This window comes from Alosa pseudoharengus, unplaced genomic scaffold (genome assembly GCF_046254945.1).
Source record: "Alosa pseudoharengus isolate Yale_2024_CS ecotype anadromous, Long Island Sound unplaced genomic scaffold, YU_APseudo_1.1 YU_APseudo_1.1_scf_14, whole genome shotgun sequence".
NCBI classification, from domain to species: Eukaryota; Metazoa; Chordata; class Actinopteri; order Clupeiformes; family Clupeidae; genus Alosa; species Alosa pseudoharengus.
In genome coordinates this window covers 24,536,144-24,554,324 of record NW_027468609.1, presented here as the reverse complement: position 1 = coordinate 24,554,324, position 18,181 = coordinate 24,536,144, and the positions used below count along the sequence as shown (strand labels likewise).

At 46.3% G+C, this 18,181-nt stretch overlaps 2 protein-coding genes across 5 annotated transcripts in view; one reads left to right on the top strand and one right to left on the bottom strand.

Annotated features, from left to right (window-relative positions):
• Window positions 1-494: 494 nt before the first annotated feature.
• cd180 (CD180 molecule) lies at window positions 495-3,991 on the top strand. The gene is made up of 3 exons (XM_076284309.1): window positions 495-659; window positions 850-1,010; window positions 1,305-3,991. Exons 1-3 carry the CDS (start codon window positions 573-575, stop codon window positions 3,052-3,054), a joined length of 1,998 nt encoding a protein of 665 aa, XP_076140424.1. The 5' UTR covers window positions 495-572; the 3' UTR covers window positions 3,055-3,991.
• A 3,225-nt stretch (window positions 3,992-7,216) lies between these two features.
• mast4 (microtubule associated serine/threonine kinase family member 4) overlaps window positions 7,217-18,181 on the bottom strand; it is a 110,128-nt gene continuing 99,163 nt past the window's right edge. For all 4 annotated transcript variants that reach the window (XM_076284305.1, XM_076284308.1, XM_076284307.1 and 1 more), the window contains 8 exons: window positions 17,410-17,531; window positions 16,286-16,503; window positions 15,636-15,854; window positions 13,849-14,075; window positions 13,308-13,430; window positions 12,639-12,775; window positions 11,992-12,176; window positions 7,217-11,591 (listed from right to left, as the gene is read on the bottom strand). In XM_076284305.1, the coding sequence (XP_076140420.1) occupies window positions 7,477-11,591; window positions 11,992-12,176; window positions 12,639-12,775; window positions 13,308-13,430; window positions 13,849-14,075; window positions 15,636-15,854; window positions 16,286-16,503; window positions 17,410-17,531 (5,346 nt within the window). In that variant the 3' untranslated portion in view covers window positions 7,217-7,476. The remainder of the gene's footprint in view (window positions 11,592-11,991; window positions 12,177-12,638; window positions 12,776-13,307; window positions 13,431-13,848; window positions 14,076-15,635; window positions 15,855-16,285; window positions 16,504-17,409; window positions 17,532-18,181) is intronic.

Here is an 18,181-nt window from a genome sequence, read left to right as displayed (position 1 = left end):
GGCCAGAGAGGGCATAACAAGTCAATGCTGTAGTATTGACACATGCTGCGTTGTTTTAATGGAGAGAACCTTTTGGAGCATTAAGTCATTTTAAAGAATACATTTGAATTGTAAAATTGTGGCTCAACTGTTATTTTTAGCTTTGGATAAAGTGTCTGCTACATGAATAAATGTAAATGTAAAATAAAGAACTTCATATTATACCACATCACATTAGGTGTTCTTTGTGACAAAAGGAGATTACAACGCTAAGTAGTTGACCGATTATGGACGATTTCTCCTAGGCCTAGTTGCATGTGTGTGTTGTCCAAGAGTGTAACTACTGTATGGAGAGTCCATGCTGTGGGCAGAGCTGGAACATAGTGTGGTCTCATTGAGGAACAGATACTGTCCCGTTCTTGCAAAAACAAAACCCATATTCAGGGATGCCATGCAGTGGCCTTTGTTTCACATTTCCTCTATTTGTATGTGAAATAAAATCTGAGTGGAAGTTTAAAGGCATTTACCCTTTTGGTTTGGCCTTGTTTGTGTGATTTGGATGGTGCTTCGTCTGGCTGTAGGCTAAACTCAGAATGGGGAGAAAACTAATTGTGTGTGTGCTGATGTCTCATTTGGTGATCTGTGGACTAATTCCTCCTGCAAAGTACAAATGTCGTCAGGTAAGATAATGAAATAACAAAACAAAATAAAAAATCTTATTTAAAATTAGTCAGATTTATGAATCAGTTCTTTGGAAGGAATTTTGGAAGAATTCCTTTCTCATTGAAAGTATGGTTTGGCACTCAACAGTTAAGATAACTACATGTAATATCTTAAATGTATAAATTTCCCCCTCACTATTATCCTTAGATTGTTAACGGTTATGACTGCAGTGGCCGAAACTTGGAGAGTGTACCAGATGTTGTTTCCAATACAACTCAGAACCTGGACTTTAGCTTCAACTATTTACCAAACCTTTACAAGAGCACTTTCAGCAGGCTGAGTGAGCTTCTGTCACTGGACTTGACAAGGTGAGGGACTCAATATCAGCAGGTGTCAAATTATACTGATACAGCATTGATGGTATTATGAATTCAGTATCTTCTTTATTTCTTTATCTCCATTTTATTATAAGTTATTGATTGTGGCATTCAGTCTAAATTGAAGATCTTGAGGGGAATGGTAATGTATGTATTGTTCTTATTCAACAACCTGTGTGGTGGTGGTGTAGTGATTAGGGATCTGGGCTTCCAAACGTTCTTCTGAGTCCTCAGCTAAATGGCAAATAATGTAAATATAAAACAAACCTAATGTCATCCTTATAGGTGCCGTATTGATCTCATGTTTGAGGACGTCTTTGTGGCTCAGGCTAAGATGCAAACACTCATCCTGACAGGGAATCCTCTCATATTCATCTCTGTGGAAGCTTTCAATGGCCTAGAGTCTCTGGCGCACCTCATCATGCCCCAGACAGCCGTGAGGGACCTGGAGCATCTCCCCATCTCTAAGCTGCTGCTGGAGACATTGGACGTCTCGAGCTGTAGCCTCCACACACTGGAGGGTCTCGCTGCCATTTGCATGACAAAGATGAAGTCGCTCAATCTGGCCAGGAATCACATCCCGAGCATAAGTGCGTCTGATCTGACGGTATTCAAGGACGCCAGGGAGGACTTGGAGGTCAGCTTTCAGAGCAACGACATCTTGAGTATGGAGCCTGGAGCTTTCAGGTCTCTACGCTTCAGGAGCCTGGACTTCACCGACTGTTTTGCGAGAGTCGATGTCTCAGTGGTGCTGACGGGCCTCGAAGGTGTGACAACAGAGACGCTCAAATTGGGAGCCTTTGAGGGCGAACGTAGAAGGGACATCACAACAGTGAGCCTCCGCTCCCTGTGCAATATGACCGTGACCCATTTGAACCTTCAGAAGCACCGCTGGACGGACCTCTCAAATGCCACGTTCGAGTGCATGGGAGGGCTGAAGGTTCTCGAGATGACAGAGATGCACATGCACAGTTTACCAGACAATATAACGACCATGAGCAAACTGTCAAAGCTGACTCTTGACCGGAATGCCTTTAATAACGTGTGCAACATCAATGCCCACAACTTCCCCTCGCTGAAGTCGCTGTCTATGCGTGGCATGGGGGTGTACGTGACACTACTCATCTTTCGCGACAACTGTCTGCAGAGTCTGCCCCACCTGGAATATCTAGACCTCAGCCACAGTGAAATAAAAGTGGAGGGGCCGTGTTGCGAGAAGCAGCTTCAAGGCCTGGGTCATCTTCGTCTCCTGAACCTGAGCTACAACTTTGAAATGCAGTGGGACACTTTGCCTTTCAACACCACACCAGAACTCAGGCACTTGGACTGCACCCACGTTCATGTTAACCTGAGCACCAGCGCTCCGTTTTTTAACCTGGTGCAGCTCAAAACCCTGAATCTCTCCAGGACGTCAGTCAGTGTAACGCATCCCCGTCTGCTAGAAGGCCTGAAAAGCCTTGTTCGTCTAGAGCTAAGCGGAAACCCAGTCCCAGGAGGAGTGGTGTCGGACCCAAACACATTCAAGCACATACCTCTCCTAGAAAGCCTAGTTTTGGCACAGTGTCACCTCACAGCTATTAAAGGGGACCTCTTCCGTACCCTAACGAAGCTTACCTATGTAGACTTCAGCGCTAACTACTTGACTAAGCTTAGTACTTTCTTCTCACCAGCAGCAGCTATTCATCTTAACTTTGCACATAATCGAATTGAGCTGGTGGACATTGATTCCATCAAGGGTCTAGGGCCCAGTTCAGTCGACCTCAGCTACAACCCTCTGGTCTGTAACTGCTCTAATATTGAATTTATCGACTGGGTGAAGGCCAATGCTGATAAACTGATGCATTTTGTGGAGACTCTTTGCAATGCCACAAATGGACGGGTGAAGCCATCAGAAGTGGCCTTGAACTGCAACAATTTTGCTGGATTGGAAGCATTTTGTATAGTTATTCTGATCATTGCAGTGGTGACTGCTGTTGCTGTAATAGTAAGAAAAAAGTATAAAAGCCAAAGGTATGAACGGTACACACAGTTATAAAAAGCCTACAAACACACAACACAGCTGATCTATAATCACTTAAAGAAACATGCCAACTTTTTTGGTAGATTAGCTTATTTGCCCTCTACCCCAGAGCTTGGTAAGAGGATCCATACCCTACTATTCTCTGTACACCGGTAGCCTACAGTAGATTAGCATAATTCACTGGATTACCTTTCCATGTGAAGTGCTTTGACTGTTGAGAAAAGCACTATATAAATGTAACGTGTTGTTGTTAGCTCATAGCTTCTTTTTAGTAATAGGCTAACAGTTATAGCAGGGGTCTCCAACCTTTTTTCCTCTGAGAGCTAGGCCTACTTTGACAAAATGGACATGTCCGAGAGCCTTTTTTCCTCCGAGAGCTACTTTGACAAAATGGACATGGCCGAGAGCCTTTTTTCCTCCAGGAGTTGCTTTGACAAAATGGACATGGCCGAGAGCTTTTATGTTATAGTAGCATGCCATGTACTCACATAGCTGCTCTACATCCAAAACCGCTGAATAAGCTTTGTATGCTTTTTAAAAGGTTCCTTTCAACTCATTTACCTTCTCTTTGTAGACTGTGAATTTGATTTCATGATTGATTTGATTTTGAGCTACTTAGAAACAGGTGGGGAGCTACTGGTCGCGAGTTACCTGTTGGAGACCCTCGCGTTACAGGGATGGGCAACTTTGATGATGGAGAGGGCCACAAATATTTCACTGTCACTGAGTGCCAGATGTGACCGTGCACTTCCACTAGGATATAGAATTAAAGCTATTTTAGAGAAGAACAAAATATGTGTAGGTGACAGTGTGTCTGAAAAGTTTATTAAACCAACATGTATTCATTTAATATTGTCTATACTCAAATGGGTTTTTAATATTGCTTCTATTCATTAATGAACTGTATACATAAAATATTACACATTTAAACAATAAACATTTTTCCCCTCTTTGTTTAGTCGCTAATAGGTCTAATCCACTTCTAGTGAATTACTAAAACTGTGTGTGACAAATTTTAAATTCATGCTACATTGAGCAGGCTAGTTTTTTGTTTTTGTGTCAGGAATAGACACAGAGTAATCCTAGTACATGAAACATCAAAGGAGCAAGAACAAGCATTCATTCATGCCATTTTATTTTTAGTATTGTACAACTTTAGAAGTATAAATATTTTTATAGTATACAACATCTATGACATCCATAGAGCTTTCATTGGGTGAAATACAAAACTCATAACACATTTTATTGCACAGATCCTAAAAGACCAATCATGAGAAGCAGTCATCTAACACTAAGTTTACACACATTGAGAAAATAAAGTAACCCCCCCCCCCTTCAAAAATAAACAAAAACAAAAAAATGCAGGACCATTTAGAACCAGACAGATGTTTTGACATAAAAGGTCTGCACTAACGCAGACTAACAGAGTCTTATACAGCTTGGTTTGACTGAGATAAGCAGTCACAGACACTACAATCACCACAAGTTTTTCTGTGACATTGCACACAGATTTTGGCAAATTAATAACACAATATACAAAATATACATCCATGAAGTATTGTAAACAAACATTTAATGTGCTTTTTAAAGAGATTTTAAACATCAAATGTCAGCGGAAAAAAGGCATAGGGACAAACAAGACTCCATTAATTTTAATGAGCTTTTATGTGATTCCTTTATGACGACAACTGTTATCATGTAAAAATCGCTCGAGTAGACATTCACATTTCAGCATGATCTATATACTTTTTTTTTCTTTCTTCTCAAGATAGTCTTATTAAATCTGTGTTTGTCGCATATCCAACAATAAGGTGCATTTTTATCTCCCAGAAACAGCTTACTCTATGAACATTAAAAGTTCAGAATCTTACAACGTATTTTATTTTAAAAATCTCTAGGTCATTAATTATGCTTTATGTGTGGCATTCCCTAATGGCTCTCGAACATACAGTATGTGTCCTGCTATATATAGATATATGCATTTACCATTAGCCCCTTTAAAATACCATTAAGTGTCTAGCGTTGTAATATAGCCTACAGATATTGTAACATTGTAACTAAGTTGGTATGTGCTTGGCTGTTTCCATTAACATCTAAGTGGAAGGGTTGTAAAAGCATTGGCTTGATTCATTGCTGCACCACTTCTAACATTTGCGGTTAGTTTGAAGAGAGCAATGGACAATATATTTTTATTGAGAAAAACTATGCAGGATGTGATTGTTCTTTTAGATGTATTCATCACTACTGACTATTGAAATGTTATAAAAGCAACACAAAAATCAAAGGGTTTGAGGTTGCACAAACATCAGAGACAAAAGTCTATGAAACAAAGTGCATCGCCATTTTTTAAAACCATTTCACAATCTTATGTTAGGTAATGGAAAAGTGTTTTTCACCTGCACTGTGCGGTGACTGTTATTGTCTACATGTAATCCCCTGTCAGCTGAAATACAGAGATGAAAGGGCACTCGGCCAAAGATCAGTTCTGCATAGTGTTCTGGAAAAGGACTACATTATGCCGGATATTATGCGAACAAATGGGGACAGGGTGAGTATGAGCTTATGAGAGGATGTTGGATGCTGTTGGATGCTGAACCTCTTCAACTCTGGCACCCCTGACTGTGTAAAGAGGTGGAAATCCAAACCTCTAGTCCTACATCCGCCTTTTCTATTGAGCCAAATTCGGTATTGTTTAAACAGCCACACAAATACAAGCCAGACAACAGCCTTCACACCTCGAAACTGCTATAAGAAATGTAACTGAGTATAAGGTATATTGTCTTCCAAATTGAGGCTATTGGTTTCCATTTTAGTTTTAAAGTTACATCCATATTCTGAGCATTGGTGCAAATTTAAAGTGAGACACCCATGTGAGTCCATTGTGGATCATTACTGCAAAAAAAAAACAAAAGAAATCAAAAGACATTCTTATTCTCAGATCTACTACAGGCACCTCAGTTTTACCTTCACAGAGACACATTACTGAAAAGTGTCCAGTCTCTCATTTTAAGCTTGTGTTGCTTCAAGTACAATTCATTACACAATCTGAGAGAGATTATGCCTTTTCCTATTGGTAGCTACTTCCAGAAGTCCAGAATTATCAAGATAACAATGACAGAACTAACACCAAACGTTGAGCATGGTATACAAATGTATGAGATAGCAAAATATATACATATAAAACATACAACACACATATTTGATTGAGCCCATGTAGCCCCCATTTTGTACAGTTCACTTAGTCCTATTTACAGTATATTGCATAAAAATCAATTTTTTTTAGAAATGTAGAGATGTTATGTGAAAGGAATGTGAATTTCATCATAACCTGCTAAGAACAGCAAGCCGAATTCCCCATGAACCCAAAAGGCCCCTTCCACTAGATATGATTCCAGAACCGTAAGATGATTCCATAGTAAATAGTTCTAGGTGAGAAGCACAGGACATAGTGCATTGGCTCTGTGCACCACTACCCAAAACAAAACTGCACACTTCATCTCTAAAAGGGTAAAACAACCAGAACAGAGTAACAAACAAAAAGAAAAACCCAAACAAAACTAATTAAACAAAAAATTGGTGAGATCACACGTTTTGCATGACAACTGCATGCTACTTCTTCAGCACCATTGCTACACTTTTGTTTTGTATTTATTTTTTTGATAAGTTGATGGTTTAAATCATGTGCAAAGACCATGGCGGGTTTCAGCAGAATTTTTCGATCGGGAGGAAAAGACCTGGCCATTGTCATTTAGTCTCAGCACAGGCCCAGTACGATGTGTCTACGGACAGGGGCTTCGTGTTTAGTACTGAGTCTGGCATGCACGGCCGTGGCAGTTCGCACACCACTGAAGGGACCCCCTTCACCCTGCCTCTGCTAGTTTACAGGTTGCACAAACCTCTGCTTTACTAATTATTCCACAACACAAAACATATTTAGACACAGAATTACTTTTGTTTTTTCTCTTCGCTCCCTACTCACTGCAGATAATTAAAAAGGGACCACAAATCAGCAGCAAAAGAAATTATGTCTTACATTCAGACCTACATTTTTCAACACATAGTAGTATTGTCTCTCTCGCTCACACACACACACACACACACACACACACACACACACACACACACACACACACACACACACACACACACACACACACACACACACACACACACACACACACACACACACACACACACACACACACACACACACACCCACACCCACCCTTCACCAAGCTAATCTGCCTACTCAAGTGTTTCTTACTTGGTACGCACACTGAAGTAACAGCTTCACCGGTCCTCAAAAAAGGAAGGCATAATGATAGGACATACAGAAAGAAAAAAAGAAACAGCCTCTTAGAACATTCCTAAAAGATTGGATAGAAATGGTGGCTGCAAACAAAAGTCCACACCCCGCCATCTGCCCCAGTCTGTGCATCACTTCTTGTTTGAGCCGCGAGGAGATTCCTTTGATTGTTTCGGACGGACGGACTCTTTCTCTGCCGCTGTTGCCTCTTTGGCGGGCGCAGATGTTCTAGACGCATCTTTGCCGGCGTGTTTTTGCGTGGATGACTGCTCCTGGCCAGCCTCTCGTTTCTTCTTCTCGGCCATCTCCTTTCGATTTGAAGAGGAAGAGGAGACTCCAGTCTTGGCCTCGGCAGAAGTTGATTTGAGATCACTGGTAGTCCCCACCACTTCCCCTGGTCCCTGGTTCCTCTGAGACTGCAGCTTGGGGCCCTCACCTCGCGCCCTGGCCGCTTCCTCCTTGGTGGACTTTGCTGTGGATTCAGCTGTGCTGGGCGTGCCCTTACCCACCACTGCCCCACTGGGTGTGTGGATCTCTACCCTGACAGCGGGCACGGGGAGCACGGGCACGGAGGCCAGACTGGCACTGCCACGGCTCACAGTCTCCCTCTGGGTTTGGCCAGCGAGGACTGGTGTCTCTCTCTGCTCTTTTGGCTTTGCTTGTTGGGTGTCTCTAGCTGCAGCCGAAGCTGCTGAATGGCTCTCCGTTTTCCCTTTGTTCTCTGTTGCTTTGACACCTGATTGGGACACCAGGGGGGACTCTACTCTCGGCTTATTTCTGGAGCTCACAGTGGCCTGTTTTCCACTAACGGACATTGAAGGTGAAGTTTGGGGTGGCTTTGTTGACCGTGAGGGACTGGTTTCTTTGACAGCTCTGTCAGCCGAGGCCTTGGCCGAGTGCAGGCTTTCGGACACTGGAGAGCCCTTCACTCGTGGCTTGTCTTCTGCCTTGGCTAAGCTGGTGTCTGTCTGTCCATCTGTGGCTTTGCCCTGATTGCTTGGCATCTTCTGCGGAGCTACGGCCACGTTCTTAATTGAGGTGCTACTTTCTGCTGCTGCTTTACCGGTGGCTACATCCTCTATCTTCAGCTCACCCTTCTTTGTGATTTCAGCTTTAGAAGCAGCGGTGCTGGTGTTGCCTTTCGCCACGCAGCCTTTCAGCTCCCCTTCAGAGGAAGGTGTCTCCTGGGCCTCGGCCGTTTTGTTAGGGAAACACGTTGTGGTTTTGAGGGCCTTGCCAGTTTGCAAAGTGGACGTCGTCCCGCTGGCAGGCGCTGAAAGGGCCCTCTCTGTCTGGACCTTGTCGGCGGTGGCATGCGGGGTTCTGTCCGAGCGCTGCTGCTGCTGCTGAGACTGTGGAACCGAGCCACAAGACCTCTTTACATCCTCCGATGGAGCAACAGCTGAAGTCAGCAAGGATTTCGGCCCCGTGTTGACTTTCGGTGGGCTGCCTGATTTCTTCTGCTTGGCCTGCGGGGAAGCGGCTTCAGAAATGGCCGTACCTTTGGGGCCGGGGCTTTCTTGTGAAGCTGAGGCCAAGCTCAGTGTGCTGACCTGTTTGTCCTTGGCAGCAGCGGAGCTTGGAGGATGACTGGGATGTGGATCTGAAGGTGCGCTCTGTGTTTTCGCTGGCGCGTCTTTCACAGCGGTCTGCGAATGAGAACGTTCTGAAACCGGAGTTATGCTGCTGGATGGAATTTCTTTACCGGTACTTTTTGCCAGCACAGGACCAGAACTTACGGATGTAATTAAATTCTGTGTGGGTGCGGCTGGTTTTTCTTTGACAGCGCTTACTGGAGAAGTTGAGTTTTGTGTAAGAGCTGGTTTGTCTTTGACAGGGTTCTGTTGGAATTCAGGTGTCTTCGCATCAACAGATTTATCCTTGGCTGCGCTCGTTTGAGCACTGTGCTCGGGGGGAGAAAGCAGCACACTCTGTGAAGTTGCTGAGCCATGTTGTGAGGCACCGTGCCCTGAAGCTTTGCCTGAAACTGGACTACTTGGTTTCTGCTCTTTGTCACTGTTCTGTGCACCAGCCAGCTCTGACGGGGAGTCTACTCTCTGCTTAGGAGACAGAGTAGTTTGGAGGCTGCGGATCACTTTTGCAGGCTCAGATTTGGATTTGTCAACCAAGTTTATTTCTACAAGTTTGGACTTAGATGCGTGAGGTACTGTTTTAGGGGATTCTGACTGAGAGGCATGCGATTCTGCCTTAGATTCTGATTTAGAGTTTTGTGATTCTTGTGTCATTACAGGCTTGGGATCGTCTTGTTTCTGATTGGTTGTGGCCATGGTGGCCTCTTCAGGTAGCTCTAAGTCATCATCCTGGTCCTCGTTGCTGACCTCTTTGATTGAAGGAGTCTTCCCGTATGAGAAATGAGAACTGTGACGAGTGACCCTCATCTCGTGGGCCAGGGACGAGGCGGCAGCTTTCACGCTTGATCTAATCTCCGGTTTTCCACTGGAGTCAGCAATGTCCAGTTTAACGACCGGTAAGTGGGTTGGCTCGACGTGACTGGGCTGAGTTCTATTGCTGCTGCAGCCTTTGATCAGAGCGGTGGCGATGGCGGCGGTGGCAGTGGTGGTAGTGTCGGGTTTCGCTGCAGGCCACTCTGTAAGCGAGTTCAGAGAGCTCAGGGACTCTACGGCTCCCTGAGCTGGCGCGGAGTCTGTTGATGTTGCCTTCGGCTTGTCAGAGGGCTTCTGCAGCTGAAACGACAGCTGCTTCTCGCTCTGGCTCTGACCTAGCGTGACTTCCCCTGGGCCGTCCACCATTTTGGACAGGCAGGTGTCGGTCTTGGAAACGCGTGGTCCCGAGAGCAAGCCGATGTCCAGTGTACCTTCCAGGGGTTTCAGCGAGGAAACAAGACGCCCCTCGAGCTTGTACTCGGAGGATGTCTTCCGGATGGATCCCTCCGAAGAGGAGATCATCTGGAGCTTCTCCACCGCGCTCTCCCCCCGGCCGGTAAACAGCTTCGGGGACAGAGAGTCTCCGGTGATCACTGGCGAGTTGTGGATGCCGCACATCCCGCCTTTCATGTGGTCCAGGACCATGGCGGAGTCCAGCTGGAGGCTCTTGGAGCGGGTCGTGCTAAAGTGATGGCTCTCGTGCATGCTGGGGGATAATCGGCACACGCAGTCATCTCGCTCGTCGAAAGACGGACGTTTCCTGACAAACTCCATGCTGGAGGCTTTAAAGTCTAGCCTGTCCGGCTTACCGCCCTCCTTCAAAGGTCGCGCGAGCTGTCGCTCGGCCTTCTGGGGGCTCCATTCTTGCAACCCGGGGCACGTGTGCGACCTGACACCCTCACACAGTGACACGGACACACAGTCCCCACCGCCACTCATCGACTCAGCGATGCTCTCGCACACTCTGGTGTTCAGTTTCTTGTACAATACGTCTTTGAGCGTGGAGTTGGCGCTGGCGCCCTTGTTGTCCAGGGGACCAGACTCAGGATTGCCCTGAGGTCTGGAGCTGGGCCTACCCAGAACGCTCCTGTCCTTGTCGTCAGCGGTCAAGGAGCAGGTGGCCGCCTCACTGTCCTGCATGGCGTCCTGCTTCTGCAGAGACTCGCGCCTCTCCGTCCAGTCCTGCCGCTTCACCACAACTTTAGCCTTCAGCTTCTCCTTGTCCAGATCCTCCATGGACTCCTGTCGTCCGACTTTGCGCGTGACGGGCCGCTTGAGGCAGCCCTGCTCGGCCGGCCGCACCCGCGTGACCGCCAGCGTCTCGCAAGAGGTCTCCTCCACGCTCTGCAGAGTGGCCTCGCACTGGGCGCCCTCCCCTTGCGCCCCCTCCTCCTGGGTCACCTCCAGGCTGTGCTTGCGGGTGCACAGGTGCTTCTTGTCCCCCGTGTAGGACGGCGAGAGCTTCTCCTCCGACTGCACCCGCTTAAGGAGCGGCGACCTGGGCGGCTCGGCGCTCTTGGGCCGAACCATGTGCCGCACGATCGTGGGGGGCGAGTGCATCTTGGGAGGGAACGCCTGAGTGGTCTTGGAGCTTCCCACCGTGTGGCCCAGCAAGGGGGAGGGCGAGCGTTGGGGGGAGGTAGGCTGCGGCGTCGGGGAGGGCGTCCGCGCCAGGGGCGAGAGCGGGATACTGCCGGCTGACTTGCGCCGGCCCTGGCGCAGCCGCTGGCCGGGGAGCTTGGGCCCCAAGCCGTGCAGGGTGCTGGGCCGGATGTGGCCCGAACCGGCGGGGGAGTTTGGGGCGCTGGAGCTCGGGGAACTGCTCTGAGAGGATGTGCCACCTAGGAACCAAAAGAAACAACAAAAAGAGGAAGAGGAACTTGAGTCAAAAGTGGCACAATGTTCACTCAGGCAAAAAAGCTTTTACAGTTTTCAATGAGACTTGATTGCTTGCACTTTATTAATCCCCAAGGGGGAAATTCTTTATATATATATATATATATATATATATATGAATAATATTAAATGCTGTTTTCTGTACACAGAATTTAATATTATTCATCATTAACACAGTATCCTTCATTACTATCATATTCATAGTGACACGCTGTAAACATACTGAACTGTGTGGAGCATGGGGTTAAGTACTCATACTAACTTGACCATGTGAAATCCTACTGTAGATGTGAGTTCTGCTATATCCTGACTGAGTGACATACTAGCTGGGTGCTTCATACTAACCTGACTGTGTGAAGTCTGGAGCGGGCCGGAAGGCTGTGGTGGGGGAGCGAGGGGAGAGGCTGTGTGTGGGGGAGCCGGGGAGGCTCTCGCCTGAGGACAGCGAGCGGTTGAGGGAGGTGAAGCTGCGACTGGTGTGCAGCAGGGGCGAGGGCTGCATGGCAAAGCGCCTGAACACAGACCTGCGCCTGCCGTGGCAAGGAAGAGGGGGCCAGAAAATAGGAGGAGGAAAAAAAACACAAAACAAAGCAAAGCAATTATTATTTAAGGTTTAGATATTTTAACAATGTTCTTCAAAGCAACATAAAATAAAATCATATAATAATTTGCCAAAACTGCATGCACATAATAGCCTTATTCTCCAGTCAACCAATCAGAGACAGAAATGTAATGAGATGGATTGCTGCCAGATTTCTAAATCCACCATCCAGAGCATTTCATATTTGGCCAAGGCTGTGCAGGGATAATGCCTTTGACGTGGCCAGGAGTCAAGTTAAGAGCAAGAGTTACACCTAGTGGTGATGTTAGAGTATGACAATCAGAAACATATGTGCACATGTATACCGGTATGCATTATGTGATTCCACTGCCTTCAATACCAATATTATAAAAAGACAATGACAAAAATATTGCTGAGAATGCAAGCCCACCTCTCTTGTGTCTTTTCTTTCTTGGGTTTCTTCGTTCTGCGGATCATTTTGCTTCTGTAACTGTTCCTTCTGGCGGGACCAGTCTTGATAGATGTGTTTTCAAAAGGGGTGGTAGATATAGCTACTTTACTGCCACTCTGTGAGAAGAGAAGAGAATAAAATCTATTTTTGGAAACCATAACGCATAACACACGGTCACAACAGATGCACATTGTTAAGGATTACACACAATATTCAGCTATGACCATGTGAACAGGTGTTAGGGCCATTCTGTAAGAGATTTAACACCTGTTCATGAAATTTGCCAAATGTGTGTTTTTCTCCCTGTATTGCTACTTGTGTGTGTGTGCATTGACTGTAGTGTATCTGAACAGACTCTGAACTAAGAGTGTAAGAGCATGTAAGCACCCTCAAGCTCCAAGAGTTCGCCTCTTCACTGCACTAATAACAGTGTTCATGGATGCTACTTAATGTATTGTTTATGTGTGTGACTGATATATATATACAGAATGAAGAGAGATCAAAAGGGAGCAACAGAGATAATTCAGGTTGCTGTGGGAGCAAAGTGCTGTCCTATCGTATACTGGAAAAGGTGCTATCTAAGATGAAGTCACACAGTGGCTATGACGGATACTACTGATGGACAGAGGACAGGGACCGGAGACTCACTTTGAGTAGCAGCTCCACCACCTCAGTGTGGACCAGGCCATGGACTGGTTCTCCGTTGACGTGGGTGATGAGATCTCCAGCTTTCAGCCCAGCTTTATTGGCCGGTCCCCCATCCTCCACATTCTGCGTTAGGAACAGAAACGCAACATTGTTGGTTATTAGTCTAGAATTACAGGTATCCACCCTAAGCCGAGCTGAAAAAGCTACCACCTCTCTACAAAGAACAACAAGGGCTACAAATGCAATCCCTAGTGTTCCAAAATCTATTCAAGCATTTGCCATTGTATGGACATTCTATACACAGTAAGTGGTGTGTATACATAATGCATGGCTTATAGTCTGAGAGGTTATGATGGTTATAGTCTAAGAATGATCTTAACAGCTAGCTTTCGTAAGCACATACCAGGAATACTGCTAATTATTCATTTAGGACGCAAATCCAAAGAGGCTACAGGACCTGTTCACACATTACTTCCACGCTGTAAGCTTGCAGTACATATAGATATCTGTGAGCAGGAGGGAAGGCTTCACGTGTGCTTACCCAGACCATATGATAGACGGTGTAGACGTCACCGTCGCAAGCGTACACGCGGATGGCGCGCAGTGTGAAGCCAAATTTCTTGCCGGAGCTGTGGATGATGATTGGCTGACGGGGGCTGACCGCACAGAGGGAGGAGTCTCGGCTGGGGGAGGAGTCTCGTGAGGACGGATCTGATGACAGTGAATACGGGGACATAGGACTCGCCAGCGGGGACACCCCAACAACATCTACAATAAGGAGGAAAACATCGACTATTCAGAAATGCAACAATTATATGCCAATAAATCAATTATTACTATTAGTGCATTAGAATGCACTGCATCTACTGCATCAACACAGTATATTACTATTAGTGCATTAGAATGCACTGAATCTACTGCATCAGTACTATTATCGTTACTTCTATTGATACTAGTACTTTATAATTCACTGTATAATCCATATTAGTGCATTACAGCATATATCATCATGATGAATTTTGAAAGGAGTCATTCTCGACATCTGTTAAGGTGGCGCAATGACATTGGGTGGCATTGAGCTCTGGCAGAGCAGGGCTGTGCTCGAGGCTATGTTTGTCTGCCAGTCCAAGTGGAGCGGGCCTGAATGCGCGCTGGAATCCCAATAACAGGGGATGTAGGGGACTTAGCGTGTCAGAGCAGTTCCAGCTCTGGACTCCCCTGCTGGGAGTGAGGCCGATGAGATTTTCCCCCTCACAGCGGCGGCCTCCTTTCTCTTTTCCACCCTCTCATGAATTTGTGCACACACACACACACACACACACACACACACACATGCACACACAGAAAAACATACAGAGAAAATGTGTGTGTGTGTGTGTGTGTGGGAATGCACATTTGCAAACTCACTCTCACACACACACACTATTTCAACCTGTATTTTCCTGTCATGCACACAGTCTCATACACAACCTTTCTCTACCCTTCTCCATTACTCTCTCCCTTCTCATCACCCTTTCTATTCTTCACCCTGCCTCTCTCTGTCTGTCTTTCACACCCTCATATCTCTGCCCTCTTTCCCTTCCTTCCTGCCCCCCCCTTCTCTCTCTCTCTCGCTCTCTCTCTGTCTTTCTCTCTCTGTCTCTGTCTCTCTGTCTCTCTCTCTCTCTGCGGCAGAGAGAAGGAGGGGAAGTGGGGCAGCAGCAGTGCCAGCTCTGTGCCTCTCCATCTCTCCGGAAAGTGGAGCAGCGCTCGCAGCATGGGCCTGCCGGCTACGATTTCACACGGCTCCCTGTGTCCCTTTCATCTCTTTCACACTCCTTCTCTTGATCCGTCCTTCTAATGCGCTCTCTAATCCCCTCTTCCTCTCTCTCTGGTGCTCCCTCTCTTCCAATCTCCCCTCTCTCCCCTTCTCTCTCTCTCTCTCTCTCTCCCCCCCCCCCCCCAATGTTTCATTTAGCTTCTCCTCTCTTTCTCTGTTCATTCTTCATCTGCCTCATTCTTTCTCTTTTTCTTCCTCTTTCACTCATTCCCTCCATCTCCTACCCCAATTCTCTCCTTCTCTGCCCTTCTGTGTCATACCGTGTAGCAAATGTAGCAGTGTCTGTGATCACCAGTCTGCACTCTTAAAAGTTGAAAAAGGCACAACACCCAGGCACAACCTCATGCTGGGTGCTGGACAGAAAACGAGACTGCATAAATAGCACTTTGGTCAACTGCCGTTGTTTAAAAAAAAGTGCTATGTAAATAAAATGACACTGACATATAAAACTTCTGCTCTCAAACTCATTTTACCACCACTGGACCGACTGACCGAACAAACCCACTCACCTCCAGGGATCATTAGAGAGAGGGCGCTGGCTGAGACCGACTTGGGCACTTTGCCGCCGGTGGTCGTAGTGCCGGGTGTCTTGTCCGGGGTGTCTGAGCGTGGCAGGCCGAGGGTGGCGCCCAGCTCGACGGAGGTCTTGGAGGCGGAGGTGGTGTCGGGGCTGTCCACCCCCTCACCCCGGGAGGAGTGCAGCTGGTCCACGTGTTCAGAGAAGTCGCCTATTGGGCCGAGGAGAGAGCAGTGGATTAGGGGTGGGGGGCAACAGCCAAACAAGAGACCAAAAGCAAACCAAACGCACTGGCATGCGGCACGGCACTGCAGCAACAGCAGCAGCATCAAACACAACTCCAAACAAAACACAGTTACAGGACACATCACAGGGTCTTGTCTTCTCCTATAAAGAATCAGTGGACCAATACAGAATCCTCTGCTACACTCCATCTATACACCTCTCAAAGTAACACTGAGGCAAAAAAGTATCCTTCTAGCTATTATGAATGACAACGCCCACACATAAACTATAACAATAAAGACATGAGGTACAATATTGTCGGGTCACTTTGTCGGGTCACTTTCATCGTAATAGTTATTGTTCTTGGTAGAAACGTCCGTTAACGCAGAGGATCACTGCCTCTAATTCCTTCCTCACCAGACAGAGTGGAGCCGCTGAGGGTGCTGCCGGGCGTGGTGGCGTCAGGCTCGTCCTGGGGCAGCTCCCCGATGGTGAAGTTGACCTTGCTGGGGTCCTCCAGGGCCACGGAGCCGTCCCCGTCCTCCGACTCGGCTGAGATGGCAAACTTGGGGAGCAGGCCAGACCGGAGTCCTGCACTAGCGCTTTCGGCGTCAGAAGAGTGGGAGAGTGATGGCCTAGAAAAAACACAGAGACGCTACAATATCAACCCAGTTCTGGTAACAAAGAGCTATCTAAATTCAATTCAGTAACTGTGCCAGCTTTTTTTTTTCCTATTAAAAGCTAAATTACTTCCTGAAAACTTCTCCACAATTAAATGACGGGGGTCCACCATTTCCCATCAAAATAGAATAATGTAACAATCTAATATGGAAATTTGTCTGTTGCCAAATTTGCCACTGTTAATATGCTTTTATGAATGCCCTTATTTTGAAGGAAGTAGATTTATCAGCAGTGGAGAAGTGGTAACCTGCCTTTTGCGAGTCTGTGTCACTTTGGATAAAAGCTTCTGCTAAATATTAGTCAACTTACCCTACAGTTTCTACATCCAAGTTATATATAAAGTATCTGTTATTGAACTATTTTAAATGGTTAACATCAGTATCTGTTATTTAACCATTTTAAATGGTTAACAAACCATATCAAAAGTGACGTACAAACAAGTTGAAGTTTAAAAAAAACAAGAAAAAAAAAACACAATCCCCATGTGAGAGGGAGAGGTGAGCGAAAGAGTAGAATAAGTGTGATTAGTCACCAGCCACCACCGTCTCGGGTTTAGACTGCACGGGTGGAAATCTCTAGATAATTCAGCTCTGTTAGATGTGTTAGACGTCACTTCCTAACCACTGGAAACCCCACTAGTACCTTGAACCCTCTAAAAGCAGGAGTTCAAATTACACCCAATTAAGTTGCCGCTTAAGTTACGCTTAAGAGCACGCTCAGCGGGGTGGGAAGAGACGTCATTTGGTGACGAACAAGCCCGGTGAGTAATGCCTGACGGCTGTGGCGGCCGTGGCAGAGGTGGCACCGGTAACGGCAGCAGCGTTTTAATGTGACAGATGGACTGAGAGGAAATGACTCACATCTCGGTGAAGTCGGGCGTCCAGCTGAGGGAGTCCATGGTCAGCGGGCTCTCGCTTTTCTTCTCCTCTTGCTCCCCTTTCTCCTCCAGCTGGCCGCGAGACAGGTCCAGACTGCTGTACACCTACACACACACACACACACACACACACACACAAGGTCAGACAACATAAAGTAATGGTTAAAAAAGTGAGGCTCATTACGGTGTTGAAGAACTTTCTTGATTAGCTTATAATATCCAGTACAAAAAATGGACTCCTTCTAAAATCTGCTCAGCTTACCCAAGGTTGAGTGCAGTCTGCATTGCACCAAAACAGATGTGTGTTTTTCTATGTATGTGTGTGTGTGTGTGTGTGTGTGTGTGTGTGTGTGTGTGTGTATATATGTATGTATGTGTGTGTGTATCAATAAATGTGTGTGTGTGTGTGTGTGTGTGTGTGTGTGTGTGTGTGTGTGTGTGTGTGTCTTTGTTCTACATGCAACTGAAATAGATCTTGCTCATGAGCGATAATGCATAATCTGGCCTTCGAACGGGGCCAAATGCCAGAGGGGGAAGTATGGAAAAATGCTTGTGTGTGTGTGTGTGTGTGTGTGTGTGTGTGTGTGTGTGTGTGTGTGTGTGTGTGTGTGTGTGTGTGTGTGTGTGTGTGTGGATGGGTATGAATGTATTTTTTATGACTGTGTACTTCTGTATCTTTCAATAGTACAACATACACCATTTTTGGATGGTAGTTATATGAATGCATGTTACTGACATGACATCTAATGTGAGTG